The following is a 23231-nucleotide window of genomic DNA, read 5'->3' on the forward strand; positions in this document are numbered from 1 at the left end:
AAAGTCCCTACTTAAACTTCAGACTAAGATTTTTTTTTTAATTTAAAATTTTATTTTTTCTTTTTGCTTTCATGCAGACAGACATCTTGCAAGACTTTTAAGATTCTTGGGCCATTTCTGTCAGGTTGTTCTGTGTTCTGTGCCTGCTTCCTCCCCATAGTAATTTCAAAATAGCTATCCTCACCTCTGTAAGGTTTCCAAAATCAAACTTGGGCTTCTGGCTAGCCTTTTCTAGGTCTTGATTTTTCAGTGCTTTCCAGAGGCAATTGTTTGGAACCTCTTGGCAGTTTCTGTTTCTTCTTCCATGTACAGGCATAAAAGGTCTTTTGGTTGTTTTCTGGTAAAACTATCATAAAACAGTTCAAGCAAATGACTATTGGTAGTTTTGCCATTAACATGAGTGCCTTCTAGTCGTTTTGTTTCCTGGTAAAACACACCAAACAGAGGGAGCAGACAGTTTGTACATCAGCATGAGTGTTGATGTGCTTTTTATTTTAAGCCAGGGAAAACATTTTATGTTATTTATGACATCCTGTCCATGAATTTGTCAGGTGATTTTTGAGCTGAACATTCTCAGTAATAGCTTTAGTTTACAAAATACAACCTAGTCTTTCTGCAGATTTTCTAGGCCCACTTCAAATGCATTGACCATCAGATGGCATCTTGGTTCCTTACGTCCTTTCTGTGACTGAATGTCCATAATTCCACATCATACCGATCTTTCTTAGAAAAGGCAACAGTTACTTTCTTCTTTATTCCTTTTTTAATGCTTGTGAGGTAGTTGTTCTTGTTGATCACAGCGATGCTATTCTCTTATTCTTCATGTCATATTTAGCAGTTTTTTTCTAGTTTGTCATTTGATAATCTTGATTGGTGTATTTTGATGTACAGAAATTTAAAATTTATGTAGTTAAATCTTTCTTTAATTTCTATTGCCTTTGTATTTATAGCTCTTGCCTAGATAGTCTTAACTGTAGTATAGACTTTAACAGTGTTTTCTTTATTTTCTTTTTGTTTTTTTAGTTGCAACTACTGGCCCTTCAGTATATTATAGTCAGTCACCAGCATATAATTCCCAGTATCTTCTCAGACCAGCAGCTAATGTTACTCCCACAAAGGTAACAAAGGAATAATTTATACATTTATAATTATCTCCTTTTTAAATTGTTTAGGGTTCCTTCAGATAAATTCAAGAGAGCAGTTCACTATTAAAACTTTTATGTCCCTTAAAATGTAGATATTTTAAATTTATCTCCAAATACAGAAATTATACTTCTTAGTCACCTTATTTTTGTGTTACAATAAGTGTGAATATTTAGAATATTTTAAAAATGAGAGTGGTGGTGGTGGATCCTTCATCATTCTGTTTTAACAGAAATAGAACTGTAATGCCCTTGCTGACCCACTATGTGGTAAGTACTTTCAGGCCTGATACAGCTGTATATATAACAATTGATTGAAGACTCAATATTACAGTGGTAGTTGAATGTGACAGCTTTGAGGACAGAGTGTTGGGGTGCATTTAGACCCTTGTTCTTCTGCTTATTTTGACCACAGGCGAGTTTCTTAACCTCTCAATGCATCAGTTGCCTCATATGTAAAATGAGGATAATAATAATACCTTAATTCATAGGGTTTTTGAGGATATTAAAATGAGATAATAATGTAAAGTGCTTAGAATAGTGCCCAGCTGGCACATTAATAAATGCTCAATAAATGTTATCATCATCATCATCATCATCATCATTATTGTTAACATCATTTGATAAATTAGGAATGAAGAAGATATTTATTTTATGACTTTAGCTGTAGATTTTAAGATGCTATACATAATTTTCATTATATGCCAAGTATATATGCAAGTATCTTTGTAATAATGTGGTTTTCCCTTAACCTACTTATGCCTAGTGCTCCATTATTGGAACACTAAGCTTATGGGAGTTATTTATATCCTACTGCTCAAGGTCATTGCCAAGGTCTGATTTTTCACACAGAAAATTTGCGGCCTCTGGCATAAACGGGTTAATGATGTGTACTACATCCCCTAATGAGATCTTCTTCACTTCATATTCATGTTTGAAGTTTGTGAGAATTGGTTTGCATTTAGTTATCTGTAGTTTTGTAGACAATCTACAAAATGTTTTAACTTTCTGTCTTTTAGGGCCCAGTCTATGGCATGAATAGGCTTCCACCCCAACAGCATATTTATGCCTATCCACAACAGATGCACACACCGCCAGTGCAAAGCTCATCTGCTTGTATGTTCTCTCAGGAGATGTATGGTCCTCCTGCATTGCGTTTTGAGTCTCCTGCAACAGGAATTCTATCGCCCAGGGGTGATGATTACTTTAATTACAATGTTCAACAGACAAGCACAAATCCACCTTTGCCAGAACCAGGATATTTCACAAAACCTCCGATTGCAGCTCATGCTTCAAGATCTGCAGAATCTAAGACTATAGAATTTGGGAAAACTAATTTTGTTCAGCCCATGCCGGGTGAAGGATTAAGGCCATCTTTGCCAACACCAGCACACACAACACAGCCAACTCCTTTTAAATTTAACTCAAATTTCAAATCAAATGATGGTGACTTCACGTTTTCCTCACCACAGGTTGTGACACAGCCCCCTCCTGCAGCTTACAGTAACAGTGAAAGCCTTTTAGGTCTCCTGACTTCAGATAAACCCTTGCAAGGAGATGGCTATAGTGGAGCCAAACCAATTCCTGGTGGTCAAACCATTGGGCCTCGAAATACATTCAATTTTGGAAGCAAAAATGTGTCTGGAATTTCATTTACAGAAAACATGGGGTCGAGTCAGCAAAAGAATTCTGGTTTTCGGCGAAGTGATGATATGTTTACTTTCCATGGTCCAGGGAAATCCGTATTTGGAACACCGACTTTAGAGACAGCAAACAAGAATCATGAGACAGATGGAGGAAGTGCCCATGGGGATGATGATGATGACGGACCTCACTTTGAGCCTGTAGTACCTCTTCCTGATAAGATTGAAGTAAAAACTGGTGAGGAAGATGAAGAAGAATTCTTTTGCAACCGCGCGAAATTGTTTCGTTTTGATGTAGAATCCAAAGAATGGAAAGAACGTGGGATTGGCAATGTAAAAATACTGAGGCATAAAACATCTGGTAAAATTCGCCTTCTAATGAGACGAGAGCAAGTATTGAAAATCTGTGCAAATCATTACATCAGTCCAGATATGAAATTGACACCAAATGCTGGATCAGACAGATCTTTTGTATGGCATGCCCTTGATTATGCAGATGAGTTGCCAAAACCAGAACAACTTGCTATTAGGTTCAAAACTCCTGAGGAAGCAGCACTTTTTAAATGCAAGTTTGAAGAAGCCCAGAGCATTTTAAAAGCCCCAGGAACAAATGTAGCCACAGCGTCAAATCAGGCTGTCAGAATTGTAAAAGAACCCACAAGTCATGATAACAAGGATATTTGCAAATCTGATGCTGGAAACATGAATTTTGAATTTCAGGTTGCAAAGAAAGAAGGGTCTTGGTGGCATTGTAACAGCTGCTCATTAAAGAATGCTTCAACTGCTAAGAAATGTGTATCATGCCAAAATCTAAACCCAAGCAATAAAGAGCTCGTTGGCCCACCATTAGCTGAAACTGTTTTTACTCCTAAAACCAGCCCAGAGAATGTTCAAGATCGATTTGCATTGGTGACTCCAAAGAAAGAAGGTCACTGGGATTGTAGTATTTGTTTAGTAAGAAATGAACCTACTGTATCTAGGTGCATTGCGTGTCAAAATACAAAATCTGCTAACAAAAGTGGATCTTCATTTGTTCATCAAGCTTCGTTTAAATTTGGCCAGGGAGATCTTCCTAAACCTGTTAACAGTGATTTCAGATCTGTTTTTTCTACAAAGGAAGGACAGTGGGATTGCAGTGCATGTTTGGTACAAAATGAGGGGAGCTCTACAAAATGTGCTGCTTGTCAGAATCCGAGAAAACAGAGTCTACCTGCTACTTCTATTCCAACACCTGCCTCTTTTAAGTTTGGTACTTCAGAGACAAGTAAAACTCTAAAAAGTGGATTTGAAGACATGTTTGCTAAGAAGGAAGGACAGTGGGATTGCAGTTCATGCTTAGTGCGAAATGAAGCAAATGCTACAAGATGTGTTGCTTGTCAGAATCCGGATAAACCAAGTCCATCTACTTCTGTTCCAGCTCCTGCCTCTTTTAAGTTTGGTACTTCAGAGACAAGCAAGGCTCCAAAGAGCGGATTTGAGGGAATGTTCACTAAGAAGGAAGGACAGTGGGATTGCAGTGTGTGCTTAGTAAGAAATGAAGCCAGTGCTACCAAATGTATTGCTTGTCAGAATCCAGGTAAACAAAATCAAACTACTTCTGCAGTTTCAACACCTGCCTCTTCAGAGACAAGCAGCGCTCCAAAGAGCGGATTTGAGGGAATGTTCACTAAGAAGGAGGGACAGTGGGATTGTAGTGTGTGCTTAGTAAGAAATGAAGCCAGTGCTACCAAATGTATTGCTTGTCAGAATCCAGGTAAACAAAATCAAACTACTTCTGCAGTTTCAACACCTGCCTCTTCAGAGACAAGCAAGGCTCCAAAGAGCGGATTTGAGGGAATGTTCACTAAGAAGGAAGGACAGTGGGATTGCAGTGTGTGCTTAGTAAGAAATGAAGCCAGTGCTACCAAATGTATTGCTTGTCAGTGTCCAAGTAAACAAAATCAAACAACTGCAATTTCAACACCTGCCTCTTCGGAGATAAGCAAGGCTCCAAAGAGTGGATTTGAAGGAATGTTCATCAGGAAAGGACAGTGGGATTGTAGTGTTTGCTTTGTACAAAATGAGAGTTCTTCCTTAAAATGTGTGGCTTGTGATGCTTCTAAACCAACTCATAAACCTATTGCAGAAGCTCCTTCAGCTTTCACATTGGGCTCAGAAATGAAGTTGCATGACTCTTCTGGAAGTCAGGTGGGAACAGGATTTAAAAGTAATTTCTCAGAAAAAGCTTCTCAGTTTGGCAATACAGAGCAAGGATTCAAATTTGGGCACGTGGATCAAGAAAATTCACCTTCATTTATGTTTCAGGGTTCTTCTAATACAGAATTTAAGTCAACCAAAGAAGGATTTTCCATCCCTGTGTCTGCTGATGGATTTAAATTTGGCATTTCGGAACCAGGAAATCAAGAAAAGAAAAGTGAAAAGCCTCTTGAAAATGATACTGGCTTCCAGGCTCAGGATATTAGTGGCCAGAAGAATGGCAGTGGTGTGATTTTTGGCCAAACAAGTAGCACTTTTACATTTGCAGATCTTGCAAAATCAACTTCAGGAGAAGGATTTCAGTTTGGCAAAAAAGACCCCAATTTCAAGGGATTTTCAGGTGCTGGAGAAAAATTATTCTCATCACAATACGGTAAAATGGCCAATAAAGCAAACACTTCTGGTGACTTTGAGAAAGATGATGATGCCTATAAGACTGAGGACAACGATGACATCCATTTTGAACCAGTAGTTCAAATGCCCGAAAAAGTAGAACTTGTAACAGGAGAAGAAGATGAAAAAGTTCTGTATTCACAGCGGGTAAAACTATTTAGATTTGATGCTGAGGTAAGTCAGTGGAAAGAAAGGGGCTTGGGGAACTTAAAAATTCTCAAAAACGAGGTCAATGGCAAACTAAGAATGCTGATGCGAAGAGAACAAGTACTAAAAGTGTGTGCTAATCATTGGATAACGACTACAATGAACCTGAAGCCTCTCTCTGGATCAGATAGAGCATGGATGTGGTTAGCCAGTGATTTCTCTGATGGTGATGCCAAACTAGAGCAGTTGGCAGCAAAATTTAAAACCCCAGAGCTGGCTGAAGAATTCAAGCAGAAATTTGAGGAATGCCAGCGGCTTCTGTTAGACATACCACTTCAAACTCCCCATAAACTTGTAGATACTGGCAGAGCTGCCAAGTTAATACAGAGAGCTGAAGAAATGAAGAGTGGACTGAAAGATTTCAAAACATTTTTGACAAATGATCAAACAAAAGTCACTGAGGAAGAAAATAAGGGTTCAGGTACAGGTGCAGCCAGTGCCTCAGACACAACAATAAAACCCAATCCTGAAAACACTGGGCCCACATTAGAATGGGATAACTATGATTTAAGGGAAGATGCTTTGGATGATAGTGTTAGTAGTAGCTCAGTACATGCTTCTCCATTGGCAAGTAGCCCTGTGAGAAAAAATCTTTTCCGTTTTGGTGAGTCAACAACAGGATTTAACTTCAGTTTTAAATCTGCTTTGAGTCCATCTAAGTCTCCTGCCAAGTTGAATCAGAGTGGGACTTCAGTTGGCACTGATGAAGAATCTGATGTTACTCAAGAAGAAGAGAGAGATGGACAGTACTTTGAACCTGTTGTTCCTTTACCTGATCTAGTTGAAGTATCCAGTGGTGAGGAAAATGAACAAGTTGTTTTTAGTCACAGGGCAAAACTCTACAGATATGATAAAGATGTTGGTCAATGGAAAGAAAGGGGCATTGGTGATATAAAGATTTTACAGAATTATGATAATAAGCAAGTTCGTATAGTGATGAGAAGGGACCAAGTATTAAAACTTTGTGCCAATCACAGAATAACTCCAGACATGACTTTGCAAAATATGAAAGGGACAGAAAGAGTATGGTTGTGGACTGCATGTGATTTTGCAGATGGAGAAAGAAAAGTAGAGTATTTAGCTGTTCGTTTTAAACTACAGGATGTTGCAGACTCGTTTAAGAAAATTTTTGATGAAGCAAAAACAGCCCAGGAAAAAGATTGTTTGATAACACCTCATGTTTCTCGGTCAAGCACTCCCAGAGAGTCCCCATGTGGCAAAATTGCTGTAGCTGTATTAGAAGAAACCACAAGAGAGAGGACAGATGTTATTCAGGGTGATGATGTAGCAGATGCAACTTCAGAAGTTGAAGTGTCTAGCACATCTGAAACAACAACAAAAGCAGTGGTTTCTCCTCCAAAGTTTGTATTTGGTTCAGAGTCTGTTAAAAGCATTTTTAGTAGTGAAAAATCAAAACCATTTGCATTTGGCAACAGTTCTGCCACTGGGTCTTTGTTTGGATTTAGTTTTAATGCACCTTTGAAAAGTAACAATAGTGAAACTAGTTCAGTAGCCCAGAGTGGATCTGAAAGCAAAGTGGAACCTAACAAATGTGAACTGTCAAAGAACTCTGATATCGAACAGTCTTCAGATAGCAAAGTCAAAAATCTCTTTGCTTCCTTTCCAACGGAAGAATCTTCAATCAACTACACATTTAAAACACCAGAAAAGGGTAAGTACTTTGTTGTTAAAGTTAAGCACAATTTTTCTTTCTTTTAATGTTTAGCTTGATGCAGACTCTTTGTAGGATACTAATGTTGGGATATAAATGATGCTTTGTGAACACCCCCAAAATATTTGAGCAATTTTTTTTCTCCCTTAATAAGTTCACGGTGAGGTTTCAAAGAGCAAGAGAACTTAGTTTAAGACATTTCAGTAACTGGAAGATACTTCTATCATGCTAGGGCAGAGCAAAAGAACTCGGTACGGTGTACGGACTCATGCTTGAATCATGCGCATTAACGTGAGTCTTTTTTTAAAGTGTTCATTTTCATTTGTTCAGTTTCTTTTGTCACTCAGAAAACATGATATTGAGGCTGGGCACAGTGGCTCACTCCTAGAATGCCAGCACTTTGGGAGGTTGAGGTGGGCAGATCACTTGAGCTCAAGAGTTCGAGACCAGCCTGGCCAACATGGTGAAACCCTGTTGCTACTGAAAATACAAAAATGAGCCGGGTGTGGTGGTGCGTGCCTATAATTAGCAGCTACTTAGGAGGCTGAGGCAGGAGGATCACTTGAGCACAGGAGATGGAGGTAGCAGTGAGCTGAAATCATGCCACTACACTCCAGCCTGACTGAGTGACTGAGTGAGACTTTGTCTCCAAAAAAAAAAACATGATATTGAGATGTTCTCATTTTATATGTTGTATGTCAGTCTTGCTCATGTATTAAATGAGCAAAGAATGAAACTACAGGGATAAATGAATATGTAAGACAATCAGATTGGTGGTATAAATTGAGGGATTCTGGCTTTTTATGTTTTAAAAGCATATTCATTTTGTTTCCTAAAATGTTAAAGAACGAAATATTCTTTATTTTCTAGGATTTAATTTTAGCCTTTTTAAATCTAATCCCATGGCCTTTTGGACTAGCACCCCTTCCTCACAGCCTGAGAGCAAAGGTATAGAACTAGCATTCTCAGTATGAGATAACAGCAGTTTTTAGCAGCTGGTAGCCCTTAGCAAAGTATTAATAACTGTGGCTGTATGAAATTAAGTACTTACCACTACAACATGCATGTTAAAGAATGCCAGTTTAAGCAAAGTACCTTTTGACTGGTGGCATGACACCCTTGTTTGTTTTTTAAAATGTACTGGGATGCTGATTGTAATGTACTTCATTGCTCTGCTATTTCAGATCTGCTCAATGAAGACCTATGTTTTATCTAATGTTTATGTTTAGCCACTAACGTCTGCCAGTATTCACATGTAGTGGCAACGGCATGTATACAGTATGGAAGAGTGTCCCTGTAGGGCTGTTCTTTTGTGCGTGGTTTAGAAAAATGTTGTATTTGAAAATGGACCCCGTTTTTAACAGCCAGCATTCTACCGCTTGCATATTATATATGTTGCACAGATCATTTTTAGAAGTGTGGCTACTAGAGTGGAACAAGAAGTGGGATCTGTTGAAGGCCTTCAAGAACAGGTTAGGGAAGTGAAATCTCACCCTTAGTGACCAGTAACACATCTTAGCCATGCCAAACAAGTACAATGATAAAGTAACAATCTCTGATTTTTTTTTTTAAGTATACCAGTTGTATTACTAGCTAAGGTAGCTCTTAATCTTTTATTTTTAAAGATACGGTCTTTGAGAAATGTGAAAAGTGTTAACTTAAAAGTGGATGTATACTTGCGTACAGTTTCTGTGAGCTCTAGGTTAGGAATCCCTGACCTAAGAACGAATGTGCCTATACACTACTGTAGAACATAGAGCCTTATTCTGTTTTGAATCTGATAATGTCATTGTCCCAAGGGACCTTAGAAATGAAGACTTTAGACATGAGTAAACTGAGGCCAAGAGAGGCTATCTGATTTACCCAAGGTGTCTTTACTGAGTAATAGCAGAAGTGGAACAAGAATCTGTATCTTACGGTCTACTGTTATTTCTCCTAGCCAGAAAATGATACTAAGTTTTTGTTTATAACGAAGGAGAGGGACAAATTTAACATTGTAAAAGGAAGGGCACTGGTTCTGCAGAGCAGTGTCATCCAGTAGAAATAAAATATAACCTGTGTATGTAATTTCAAATTGTCATTTGGTGCAGTGGCTTGTGCCTATAATCCCAGTTACTTGGGAGGCTGAGGCAGAGGGATCACTTGAGCCCACAAGTTCCAGGCTTTAGTGAACTGTGATCACATCACTGCACTCCAGCTCTGGGTGACAAAGCAAGACCGCATCTCAAATAAATAAATAAATAAATAAATTTTCTAGTAGCCATATTAAAAAGAATAAAAAGAAACAGTTAAAGAGGGAAACAGATGAAAGTAACTTTATTGATAGATTTGATTTAACTCATTATGTCCAAAATATCATTTTAACTTCTAATTAATATAAAAATTAATGATATTTTACATTATTGTTTTTCACCAAGTCTTCAAAATCCAGTGTGTGTGTTTATACTTACTGTTAGCACGTCTTGATTGGACTAGCCACCTTGTGAGGTTTTAATAGAATGTGGCTAGGCTACCATATTGGACACCATAGCTCTCAGAATGTTTCCCTATCACCAGTTGGTATACATGGCATGCTTCATGACTGGCTTACTTTATTAAACTCCTTTAGCCAGAAGTTCAGAACAGGTTGCATATAGAAGTTTTTTCTCTTTCTAATTTTTTGCCCTTTGCATTGATGGTGGCTGGGGATGGGTTGTTTTCAGCCATATGAATATTCTTAGATTTTATAGTGTTAGCTACCTGTAGAGTCACAGTTTTTATTTAATTTTACCTAGTATCATGCTTGAACATGGGCAAACTAGATGCAACTCTAGTCACCTTCCATTCTTGGCAATTGTTAACTTTCCTTACAGGAACTAATCACAGTTGGCTTTGGATTAGTTTCATATGTATAGTAATACTTGCTTATGTTTTAAGATTTTTTTCAATTGCTGCAAATGCATGGATATTTTGGTAAACTGTTGTATGCTAAGTATACTTAGGCAACACTTTAAAATTTTTAACCTTTATAAATTCTAGAAATTTATAGTAATTCTTTTCAATGACTATTAAGTAAACACAAATTTTTTTTTGTTTTCTTTGGTTTTAAATAGATTCTGTGTTCACTTAGGGTTTTTGGTAGAACACTAAATCAGGATGCTAATTCTAATTCATGATTATCGTACATCTCTGCATCAAAGTATATGTGTTTTTTATCAGTATGCTGTTTTAACCTATAGATAGGTTCCATGGTTTTTATTTTCAGTTAGAGTATTAACGTCAATACTTAATACCTTATCTTTGTCAATTTTTTTGACTGGTGTTACAGCAAAAGAGAAGAAAAAACCTGAAGATTCTCCCTCAGATGATGATGTTCTCATTGTATATGAACTAACTCCAACCGCTGAGCAGAAAGCCCTTGCAACCAAACTTAAACTTCCTCCAACTTTCTTCTGCTACAAGAATAGACCAGATTATGTTAGTGAAGAAGAGGAGGATGGTAAAACTTTTGTTATTTCAAAAATCCTCTGTTCCTGCTAATCTTAGTAAAATTGGGAGTATGGTTAATTATTTTAAGCCTGCCTCTTAGAACTTATCACTAATATCCTTGCAGGTAGATATTTACCCTAAATGTATGTGTAAATGGTCAATGGATATAATGATCAAAAGGACTGCAATCATTAAGCAAGCATTTTTTGGATGGCTAATGTGCCAGGCACGTGTTTTGAGGGGATTTAAAATAATTATAATTTTGCTGGAGTCTTAAAGATGTGGAAGAGAGAGAGAAGGCAGACAAGGTTCCAGTGGAAAACTTTGTATGCGGTAACAGTTTTTAAGCTGGACAGTTAAATAAAAGTCTCAATAGAATCAGTTGGACAGTGGTATATAGTATTGGGTTATGGGACAAGGAGATCGGAAGATGAACTAAAATGAGAGCAGCTCGAACAAGATGAGAGGCTGAGCTAAAGCTCTAGCAGAAAGAGAGGTATTAAAGACATAAAATTGGCTGCAATTCAAATGTGGAGAGTGAGAAATGGTGAAGTTGGAGGTAGTCCCTAAGCAAGGAAAACCCCCCAAAATTAACTAGAAATTCTTTTAATCAATTGTATTTTAAGATGAAGATTTCGAAACAGCTGTCAAGAAACTTAATGGAAAACTATATTTGGATGGCTCAGAAAAATGTAGACCCTTGGAAGAAAATACAGCAGGTATGTTAAGTGTAAAGGACATTTATAATGCTTTTAACAAGTCTTCTATTTAGAAGGAATAACCTAGTCTGATAATTTCTATAATTATCGATTTTACTATGCCCATGGTGATTTAAAAAACTTAAAACTAACAGGTGAAAATATTCTTTTCTGGGTGGTCCTTGTTTTTCATTAGTATAGGTACAGGTCTTGTTACCTGGGTCTGTGGATTATATTGATGACTACCATTGTTGTAGAGAAGTTGGGCTTCATCTAATTTCGTTTGCTTGTGTTGTACTGATTTTTCAGATAATGAGAAAGAATGTATTATTGTTTGGGAAAAGAAACCAACAGTTGAAGAGAAGGCAAAAGCAGATACGTTAAAACTTCCACCTACATTTTTTTGTGGAGTCTGTAGTGATACTGATGAAGACAATGGAAATGGGGAAGACTTTCAATCAGAGCTTCAAAAAGTTCAGGAAGCTCAAGTAAGAACATCTCTAATAAATTTTCCTTCTAGTTCCATTGCCTTTGTTGATGCAGTAAACTTTAGAATGTTCTTATTTATTTATTTTTGAGACAGAATTTTACTGTTGTTGCCCAGGCTGGAGTGCAATGGCATGCTCGTGGCTCAATGCAGCCTTCATCTCCCGGGTTCAAGTGAATCTCCTTCCTCAGCCTCCCGAGTAGTTGGGATTACAGGTGCCTGCCTGGCTAATTTTTGTATTTTTAGTAGGGACGGGATTTCGCCATGTTGGGCAGGCTGGTCTCGAACTCCGGACCTCAGGTGATGCGCCTGACCTGGAATGTTCTTACCAAATAATAATAATGGGTTGTGGCTACTAAATGGGTTTAAGGGTCTAGACTAATCAGCTATGGCCAGGAAAAAGGAATTTTAATTTTGTTCTACACAGGGGCTATATGCCAAAAGCTACAAAACACTGATGAAATAAAAAATCTAAATTAATGGAAAGGTATATACTGTTTATGGATTGGAAAACTCAAAATAACTAGAATATCAATTTTCGGAAATTGATCTATAGATTTAACACAACACCAGTCAAAACCCCTCCAGGAATTTTTTTTTTTTTTTTTTTTTGTGGGGGATGGAGTTTCGCTCTGTCGGCAGGCTGGAGTGCAGTGGGGCGATCTCTGCTCGCTGCAACCTCTGCCTCCCAGGTTCAAGTGATTCTCCTGCCTCAGCCTCCCAAGCAGCTGGGACTACAGGCATGCGCCACCACGCCTAGCTAATTTTTGTATTTTTTTAGTAGAGACAGGGTTTCACCATGTTGACCAGGATGGTCTCAATCTCTTGACCTTGTGATCCACCCACCTTGGCCTCCCAAAGTGCTGGGATTACAGGCGTGAGCCACCGCGCCTGGCCAGGAATTCTTTATGGATGTACACAAGTGAATTCTAAAATTTCTATGGTAAGAAAAGATTGTACATTTGTTACAGTTGATGAATCTACATTGACACATCATCACCTAATGTTTTTACCTTTTTGTCAAAAATTTTTAACTATTGATACAATCGTGATTTTTATTAAATCTGTGAATGACATTGCATTTTCAAATGTTCAGAAAACTAACTTTGCATTCCAGCGTAAACCTCACTTGATCATGGTATAATTTTGTTATGTGGTTGCATTCAATTTGCATAAATCTTGTTATAAATTTTTGGGTTTATATTTATCAGGATACTAGTAGTTTTCTGATACTGTCTTTGGTTTCCATGTAAGAGTAATGCTGGTTGGGCTCGTGATACGTGTGTGTAGTCCCAGCTATTTGGGAGGCTGAGTAGGAGGATTGCTCGGGAGTCCAGGAGTTCCAGGCTGCAGTGCGCTATGATTGTGCCTGTGTATAGCCACTGCTCTCCAGCCTGGACAACAACATAGTGAGACCGCCTCTTAAAAAAATGGTAATACTGGTATCATAAAATGAATTGAGAAGTATTTTCTGTATTGCTGTTTTCTGGAAGAGACTTGGTTGTTGACTTGGTGCCATTTTCCCTTTAAATGTTGAGCAGTTTTTACCAATGAAACCACGTCTGGAGTTTTCTTAAGTTTTAAAAAATACTATTGATTTCTCTTCTTTATTATTTCCTTCTTGCCTTGGATTTTGCACTTTTTTTCTAGTTTCTTTTTTTTTTTTGGCTTTTGAGACAGTCTCGCTCTGTCTCCCAGGCTGGAGTGCAGTGGCATGATCTCAGCTCACTGCAACCTCTGCCTCCTGGGTTCAAGCAATTCTCATGTCTCAGCCACCTGAGTAGCTGCGATTATAGGCGTGGCTAATTTTTGTATTTTTAGTAGAGACGGGGTTTCACCATGTTGGTAAGGCTGGTCTCGAACTCCTGACTTCAAGTGATCCTCCTGCCTTGGCCTCCCAAAGTGCTGGGATTGCAGGCATGAGCCACTGGGCCCGGCCTAGTTTCTTAATTTAAAAAAAGCTTAAATTATGAATTTAAGATCATTCTTTATTTCTAGTATAAGTATTTAATTCTATAAGTTTCCTTCTAAGCACTTCCTCGCTGCAACTGGCAAGTTTTAATATGTGGTATTTTCTCTTTCATGCAGTTTGAAATATTTTATTTTCCTTGAGACGTTCTTTTTGATCTGTACGTTAGATGCTACTGTGCCATTTCCAAATATTTGGTGATTTTCCTTCTGTATATCATTCTCTTATTGATTTCTAGTTTAATTCCTTTATGGTTTATGAAAATATTTTGAATAATTTCAGTTCTCATAAATGTTGTGAGGTCTGTCTTGGTGAATGTCTTCTGTGCACTTGAGAAGAAAGTAGAGTCTCTTTTTTTGTTGACATTGTGCCATTGGCAGTTCCAGTTTTTTTGGGCTGCTGTAGCACCCAGGCTGGGTTACAGGAGTGGCAGAAAAACTCCATGTGGATCTTAACCTCCAGATTATCTCTCTGGTCCCAAGATCCTTATTCTTCCTGTTTTTATCCACCTTTCTAAGGCTTCTTAGAGGTGCTCTGTATGTTTCAGTGTAGGCATTTAGTTATAGGTTTTGAGGAGAGATAGGGTGAAGTGTGTTTATTCTATCTTCTCCAGAAGCCCAAGTTCTCAATTCCCTTTGAAATAGATTATATAATCTGTTTTGTAAATTAGTATTTAAGTGGCATAGTATTTTGTGACTTCCTCTTTGCAGAAATCTCAGACAGAAGAAATAACTAGCACAACTGACAGTGTATATACAGGTGGGACTGAAGTGATGGTACCTTCTTTCTGTAAATCTGAAGAACCTGATTCTATTACCAAATCCATTAGTTCACCATCTGTTTCCTCTGAAACTATGGACAAACCTATAGATTTGTCAACTAGAAAGGAAATTGAAACAGATTCTACAAGCCAAGGTAAATCTTGATATATGTTTATCATGTGTTACATAAGGGACACCTTATATTTGAGAAGATAGACTTTTAAAGGCTGATCCTGAAAACTCCCTTTAAAACACATTTTGATAGGTATAAAGGGGCATCTTAGTAGTAGTAGTAATAATAACCAGAAAAAATATACTGTCTTGCCAACAAATAAACATGTTTTTATTGGTAGAGTTGTGGTTATTAGGCAATACAAAGCATTATGATTCTGACCTATTTTCCTGAGTTTAAAAGACAATAGTGTTGTTACATGTAATTTCCTTTGTGATAGTGTTTTCATTTAAATATTGTTTGAATTATATTATCACTCAAGCATATTCAAAGTGTTTTAATTATGAAGGAATTGTAGAAATATTATAATAGGGATTTAAGAAAGTTTTATGGTACTACTTAAATGTTTCTTATTTTCTCTAATACTTTTAAAGCTTGTTAAATTAATTATTCAGTTACAGTAACATATTTGGTATTGCTTTCTCTCTTTTTCATTTCGATTTTGGGGATGGAAGTGGGAAGTTTAAGTTGTATTGCTTTGTGTACCTTACCTACTTTTTAAAAATAGCCTTCAGTGTCACAAATATTACATTTATAGGCATTTGAGAGTCTTAATGTGCTAAAAGAGGAAGACGACTTCATACCTAAAACCTCATACATTTTCATATGAGGAAAATAAGGCATGGGGCTTTCAGAGATCATGCAGCTTCACATTAGCAGAATTAAGAGAAGACCCCAAAAGTCCTGATGACGAAGTGTAAATGAGACATTTGGTTTTTATGAGCTTATTTATAGTACAGAACACAAAAAGTTTTTATACAGATGTTTCCTAAAACCCTGCCTTTGACTGAATGCTTGCTTTAGAGTATAGTAGGCTCCATAGAGCAGAAACTGTAGTTTAATATCTGGCTTAATATAGATAGCTCTCCTTCTCATTTATAAAAAATAATTTTTGGCATGCATTTGGTGTAGTATTGCAGTATTCTTTGTGAATAGCACCTGTAAAATTAGTAATACTGAAGTAGCTCAGAATTGGATGTATTTTGTAACTTGACAGAATTTAAATAACTCCCCTCATCCCAGAGTATACAAGTCTCTACTGTTCTCTCTAGGTCCTGGGTAAAGCTTTGATATTCAGCACAAATTAAATAGTAAATTGTTCTTTTTTTCTTTTGCCAGGGGAAAGCAAGATAGTTTCATTTGGATTTGGAAGTAGCACAGGGCTCTCATTTGCAGACTTGGCTTCCAGTAATTCTGGAGATTTTGCTTTTGGTTCTAAAGGTAAGATCAAGAGGAGAGACTTTTAATGACATTGTTACAGAATCAAGCACAACTGAAAAACTAGTTTTTTGTTGCAGTATATAACTAAGTTAGAAGTTTCTTCCCTTACCCCCCAGTTTGTTTTAGTGTTTTAATAATGAAGGGCTTCTACACTTTATTTTTTGATGTCAATATAATCATAAGAATTTTCTCTTAATTTTATATAAGCCATGCTGATAGTCCTCCCCATTCTGAAATGCAGAACCATTTTTGAGCTTTGGAATGACTCTGACTTTGATCCTTATTCTTTTAACTATACTTTCATATTTGATTTGTTAATATTTCAGGATTTGTGAGTTTATACTTTTTAAGGATATGATTTTGTAGTTTTCTTTTTTGTACTATCTTTGGATTTCAGTATTAGGGTTGTGCTAATTTATTGTGCTAAGTTTATAATTGGTGTGCTTGCCCATCTTCTTTAGTGGAGTTTCTATTTTTAATCCATTTTGGTAACATTTCTAGAAAAGAATCCATTTCCCTGATTGTATCCGGTTTACCAGTGTAAGGCCATTCATTATATTTTCTCATTCTTGTAATATCTTTCACATTGCTCTTTATAGCACCCCTTAAATAGTTCTAGTACAAGGTGTTTGATTTATGGAATACATTTTATTGAGGATATGTGCTTAAATGATTAATGCAGTTCAGAATTCTGTTCTTTCCTCCTCTATATTTGCACTTTTTTCACAGCTCCTGCCACCTAGAAACACATAAAACTTTTAGAAATTACCTTCAGATGTGATGTTATGTTGGAATTTGTGGCTTCACTGATGTCGTTTATTTTTGTTTTAATTTATGAAATAGCCTGAAATCAAAGGGTAATGTGTCAGTAAATAAGAAATATAGTAGGTACACTTACACAAAAAAATCCCAAAAAAATACATAGGCTCCTTGTTACTCAGTGTAGCCTTTTTGAAGTATTATGTCAATATTGGACACGAAAGTGAAAAGTAGTCAGTACTCACATATCAGGAGGAAACCATGCCTAAATAAGCCTTATGCATTAACACTCACTTCTCACTACCACTTGTCATTTTTATTCACCAAGCTCTTGTGTATTGAATACTTACTTTAGTTAATTTAGATTGTGCTTGTTAAAAATAGTATTTGAAACTGTAAATGCCTTGCAGTCAGTTTTGTTTGTATCCACAGGTTTTCATAGGGAATCTTTATACTTTTGTAAATTTCCAGATAATTTAGAGTTTCAATCTTATTTTCTCTAATGTCTCAAAGCTTGCCAAATTAATTATTCACTTACAGTAACATTACTGTAGGCCCAGTTATGACCTGTGAGACCCAGATATTGATATATTACAAATATTTTTACAAGTGGGTGATTCTAATGTGTTCCCAGGGTAGAGAACCACTATTTTGAAATAATTTTGATTTCTTCTGCCACATGTCCCTTGGGGTTATTTTTTAAATTTTTGCTTTTGGCAAAAAAGTTGCTGAACAATTTTGTTTTTGTTTTTGAGACAGGATGTCACTCTGTTGCCCAGGCTGGAGTGCAGTGGCATGAACACAGCTCACTGCTGCCTTGACCTCCTGGGCTCTAAAGCAATCCTTCCACCTCAGCTTCCCAAGTAGCTGGGACCACAGGTGTGTACCACCATGCCTAGCTAATTTTTACATTTTTTGTAGAGACGGGTCTCACTATGTTACCCAGGCTGGTCTCAAACTCCTGGGCTCAAGCAGTCCTGCCACCTTGGCCTTGCACAGTGCTGGGATTGTAGGCATGAGCCACTGCACCTGGCCCTGAACAGTTATTTTTGAGCCCCCAAGTTGGTATCTCATCCAGATCAGTGGTTACTGTTCTCAGGAAGTTCCCATGCAACCTGTGGCTTTTGTTCTCAGATCATTCGTTTGCAATACAATTATTTCATGTCCTTAAGAATTTTTGTCTTTCTGTCTCTTTTTTTTGAGACGATCATTCTGTTGCCCAGGCTGGAGTGCAGTGGCGCAGATCTCAGTTTACTGCAATCTCTGCTTGCTAGGTTCAAGTGATCTCCTGCCTCAGCCTCCTGAGTAGCTGGGATTACAGGCATGCGCTGCAACACCCCGCTAATTCTTTTAGTATTTTTAGTAGAGATGGGGTTTCGCCATGTTGGCCAGGCTTGTCTCGAACTCCTGACCTCAAGTGACCAGCCCGCCTCGGCCTCCTAAAGTGCTGGGATTACAGGCATGAGCCACCACACCCGGCCCTCTCTCCTCTTTAAAAACATTTTTTTCCCCCTCCATTAAATCTGTCTGAAAGAGAGTTGATTTTTTATTGTGTTCTTTAAGGTACTGAGTTATGTATCCTGTGACATTTTTTCTTTTTCATGAGAGTTTTTAGCAGAAGGTGTAGGGTTCTTTAAGACAGTGATTCAGCAAGTGATAAAAAGTTGAGAGGTGTTTCTTTCCTCTAAGATAGTGGGGACTTGGTCATCTAAATTGAGGTATGGGATGGAGAAGTTTCTGGTTTTCACCTTCTTGCAGGTATGCGAGAGTGAGACCATCATTGTTCCCCCATACAGAAGTAGGATGCTTAACAATCTAATACCCTTTGGGCAGTTGAAGGCAGTGAGATTCTCCCAAGGCTGCTATCCACCAGCCCAGCCAAGAAATCTACATTCCAGCATTAGCTTCTTCAGGAAGAAGTAGAGATGCAGAAATTATAAACATGTTTAGGCCATTGTGGCTAATTTGGAAGTAGCAGGTTTGGCCTGCTGAGCTAAGTTTACAAAATTTCAAGGTGGGTACTTGAAAGTTTAGAAGTAGATAAAAAGAACCTACTTCTTTACTGGAAGTCCTTGTGTAGTTTAGTATTAGGAAGTTTATCCAAGGCAGTGACAGTCTTATCTTTGTATCGCTAAGCATAACAATAATAAATGTACTCTGTACTCAACGGTATGAGTTGAATTTACTAGCTTTTTTTTTTTTGGTGACAGAGTCTTGCTCTGTCACCCAGGCTGGAGTACAATGGCATGATCTCTGCTCATTGCAACCTCCGCCTCCCAAGTTCAAGCGATTCTCCTGCCTTAGCTTCCTGAGTAGCTGGGATTACAGGCACCCGCCACCACGCCCGGCTAATTTTTTTTTTTTTTTTTTTTTAAAGACAGAGTTTTGCTCTGTCGTCCAGGCTGGAGTGCAGTGTGGCGGTATCTGATCACTGCAACCTCTGCCTCTCAAGTTAAAGTGATTCTTCTGCCCCAGCCTCCTGAGTAGCTGGGATCACCCATGACCACACACTGCTAACTTTTTTTTTTTTTTTTTAAAGACAGAATCTTGCTCTGTTGCCCAGGCTGGAGTGCGGTGGGGCGATCTCAGCTCACTGCAACTTCTGCCCCCCAGGTTGAAGCGATTCTTCTGCCTCAGCCTCCCAAGTAGCTGGGACCACAGGCGCATACCACCACTCCCGGCTTTCCTTTTCTCTCTTTCTTTCTTTTTTTTTTTGAGACGGAGTTTCACTCTTGTTGCCCAGGCTGGAGTGCAATGGTGCCATCTTGGCTCACCGCAACCTCCGCCTCCTGGGTTCAAGCGATTCTCCTGCCCCAGCTTCCCGAGTAGCTGGGATTACAGGCATATGCCACCATGCCTGGTTAATTTTGTATTTTTAGTAGAGATGGGGTTTCTCCATGTTGGTCAGGCTGGTCTTGAACTCCTGACCTCAGGAGATGTGCTCACCTTGGCCTCACAAAGTGCTGGGATTACAGGCGTGAGCCACTGCGCCCAGCCTAATTTTTGTATTATTAGTAGAGATGGGGTTTCACCACGTTGGCCAGGCTGGTCTCGAACCCCTGACCTCAGGTGACCTCGGCCTCCCAAAGTGCTGGGATTACAGGCGTGAGGAATTTACTAGAATAATATAATTTTAAACATTTAAAATTGATGTACATATTACATCATCAGGAATTAGAGGGATTGATAAAATAAGAGGGGGATGAAAAATGTAAAAAATAGATACTAGTGTTTAAATATCCTGATTTATTCATCAGATAAAAATTTCCAGTGGGCAAATACTGGAGCAGCTGTGTTTGGAACACAGTCAGTCGGAACCCAGTCAGCCGGTAAAGTTGGTGAAGATGAAGATGGTAGTGATGAAGAAGTAGTTCATAATGAAGATATCCATTTTGAACCAATAGTGTCACTACCAGAGGTAAATGTTAAGGAATTAACCTTTTACTAATAACTTACTTTTCATTTTTAAGTTTTACCCTGGCTTGATCTGTCAGGGTATAATTGTTTGCATTTAAGAATGTTTACTGTTTGAAATGGAAGCACTATTTATTAGATGTCTAGCCTTTAAGTATAAATTATCTTTTTGCAGTTTTTACATAAATATTGGTTTGTAAATTCTATATGTAATTATTGGTAAGAAATAATTTTTTCTTATGTTTCTAGAATATCATGTTTGTTTTTATAACATGATTCTGGGGAAAAATTAACCTCATACTCACCAAATTCCTTTCAATAAATGTTAACCTTGTATGTTTTTTGGACAAGAACATTGTTCTAGGAAAATTACTTTGTCATTTTTTAACCTCAGTCAGTAGCTAATATTTCTCTTCAGTAGCAAACACTTTTGAAACCTCTCTGTCCTATAAAGAAAAGCATTTAATTTCCAAAGGGAAAATGAATATTATATAAAAGAAAATGTTTAATGATAAATCAGGTCTTTACTCCCTCAGCCAAATCAGATATATTCCTAGCCCTAAGATGTATAACCAGTTAACACATTAACAAATTCTCTTCGTCATCACAAAGAAAATGCCTTAAAAGAATTTGGATCTTTGAAATTTGTCATGGAATTTATTACAAGCAGCAGCTTATAGAGAATTTCATCTCCTATTATAGGTAGAAGTAAAATCTGGAGAAGAAGATGAAGAAATTTTGTTTAAAGAGAGAGCCAAACTTTATAGATGGGATCGGGATGTCAGTCAGTGGAAGGAGCGTGGTGTTGGAGATATAAAGATTCTTTGGCATACAATGAAGAATTATTACCGGATCCTAATGAGAAGAGACCAGGTTTTTAAAGTGTGTGCAAACCACTTTATTACTAAAACAATGGAATTAAAGCCCTTAAATGTTTCAAATAATGCTTTAGTTTGGATTGCCTCAGATTATGCTGGTGAGTTTTTACATTCAAATGCTACTTTTCATTTTTTGGACTTTTCTAAAATCTATAACAAACAAAACAACTTATAACAGTTATTTTAATACTAAGGTCACTGCTTCCCCTTTCCCTCCCTACCAGATGGAGAAGCAAAAGTAGAACAGCTTGCAGTGAGATTTAAAACTAAAGAAGTAGCTGATTGTTTCAAGAAAACATTTGAAGAATGTCAGCAGAATTTAATGAAACTCCAGAAAGGACATGTATCACTGGCAGCAGAATTATCAAAGGAGACCAATCCTGTGGTGTTTTTTGATGTTTGTGCGGACGGTGAACCTCTAGGGCGGATAACTATGGAATTATTTTCAAACATTGTTCCTCGGACTGCTGAGAACTTCAGAGCACTATGCACTGGAGAGAAAGGCTTTGGTTTCAAGAATTCCATTTTTCACAGAGTAATTCCAGATTTTGTTTGCCAAGTAGGTATTATTAAGTACATACCACAATTGAGGTCTTGAAGAGTGCACCACACTAATGGGAAATTTGAGTGTTTTTCCTTGACCTCATCCTGTAGTTTCGTTAAAGATTTCTTTAGGTTTTCCACACATGGAATCACATGGCATCACTACCCATTCCCTGCTCCTGCCTAAAACTTTCAACCTGAAATAATTGAGGCTGGGCACAATGACTGATACCTGTAATTCCAGCACTTTAGGAGGCCAAGGCAGGCAGATTGCTTGAGCCCCGGAATTTGAGACCAGCCTGGGCAACATGGCAAAAATCTCGTCTGGACAAAAAAATACAAAAATTAGCCAGGTGTGGTGGTGTGCGTCTGTGGTCCCAGCTACAAGGAAGCTGAGGTGGGAGCATCCAGGAGGCCAAGGCTGCAGTGAGCTAGGTTTGCACCACTGCACTCCATCCTGGGCGACAGAGTGAGACAGCCTGTCATTAAAAAAAAAAAAAAAAAAAAAAAAAATGCAAATTTTCAGTACTTGAGATATAGTAGAGACTAAGGGATGGGAAAAACCTTTTCATTTTTCATCTTCTTTCCAACAATATGAATTTCTTAGTTTTCAAACTATACTCAGGAAAGCTGGGCTTTAGGATTTATCATGTAGTGATGAGTTCTGTGTGTATTTTAATATTTTACTCAGGATTCCTATTAATTGAAAAAAATTTTTAACTTTTTTATTATAAATCTTTTTTTCAGGGAGGAGATATCACCAAACATGATGGAACAGGCAGACAGTCCATTTATGGAGACAGATTTGAAGATGAAAATTTTGATGTGAAACATACTGGTCCTGGTTTACTATCCATGGCCAATGAAGGCCAGAATACCAATAATTCTCAATTTTTTATAACACTGAAGAAAGCAGAACATTTGGACTTTAAGCATGTAGTATTTGGGTTTGTTAAGGATGGCATGGATACTGTGAAAAAGATTGAATCATTTGGTTCTCCCGAAGGGTCTGTTTGTCGAAGAATAACTATCACAGAATGTGGACAGATATAAAATCATTGTTTTTCATAGAAAATTTCATCTGTATAAGCAGTTGGATTGAAGCTTAGCTATTACAATTTGATAGTTATGTTCAGCTTTTGAAAATGGACGTTTCCGATGTACAAATGTAAAATTGCAGCTTATAGCTGTTGTCACTTTTTAATGTGTTATAATTGACCTTGCATGGTGTGAAATAAAAGTTTAAACACTGGTATATTTCAGGTGTACTTGTGTTTATGTACTCCTGACGTATTTGTATTAAAATGGAATAATACTAATCTTGTTAAAAGCAATAGACCTCAAACTATTGAAGGAATATGATATATGCAATTTAATTTTAATTCCTTTTAAGATATTTGGACTTCCTGCATGGATATACTTACCATTTGAATAAAGGGACCACAACTTGGATAATTTAATTTTAGATTTGAAATATATTTGGTAATC

At 37.5% G+C, this 23231-nt stretch overlaps 1 protein-coding gene across 3 annotated transcripts in view; it reads left to right on the plus strand.

The window, feature by feature from the left end:
- LOC101136692 (E3 SUMO-protein ligase RanBP2) overlaps positions 1-22998 on the plus strand; it is a 57126-nt gene extending 34128 nt beyond the window's left edge. For 2 of the 3 annotated variants that reach the window (XM_031007937.3, XM_031007938.3), the window contains exons 19-29: positions 1024-1118; positions 2162-7313; positions 10621-10791; positions 11408-11500; positions 11789-11967; positions 14646-14850; positions 16048-16149; positions 20166-20326; positions 21025-21298; positions 21425-21759; positions 22491-22998. In XM_031007937.3, coding sequence (XP_030863797.2) covers positions 1024-1118; positions 2162-7313; positions 10621-10791; positions 11408-11500; positions 11789-11967; positions 14646-14850; positions 16048-16149; positions 20166-20326; positions 21025-21298; positions 21425-21759; positions 22491-22796 — 7073 coding nt within the window. In that variant the 3' untranslated portion in view covers positions 22797-22998. Of the gene's footprint in view, positions 1-1023; positions 1119-2161; positions 7314-8183; positions 8262-10620; positions 10792-11407; positions 11501-11788; positions 11968-14645; positions 14851-16047; positions 16150-20165; positions 20327-21024; positions 21299-21424; positions 21760-22490 lie in introns of all 3 variants that reach the window. The other variant, XM_055378353.2, reaches the window with a different exon arrangement.
- The last annotated feature ends 233 nt before the right edge of the window (positions 22999-23231 follow it).

The sequence above is a fragment of the Gorilla gorilla genome, chromosome 12 (genome assembly GCF_029281585.2).
Source record: "Gorilla gorilla gorilla isolate KB3781 chromosome 12, NHGRI_mGorGor1-v2.1_pri, whole genome shotgun sequence".
Classification (NCBI taxonomy): domain Eukaryota; kingdom Metazoa; phylum Chordata; class Mammalia; order Primates; family Hominidae; genus Gorilla; species Gorilla gorilla.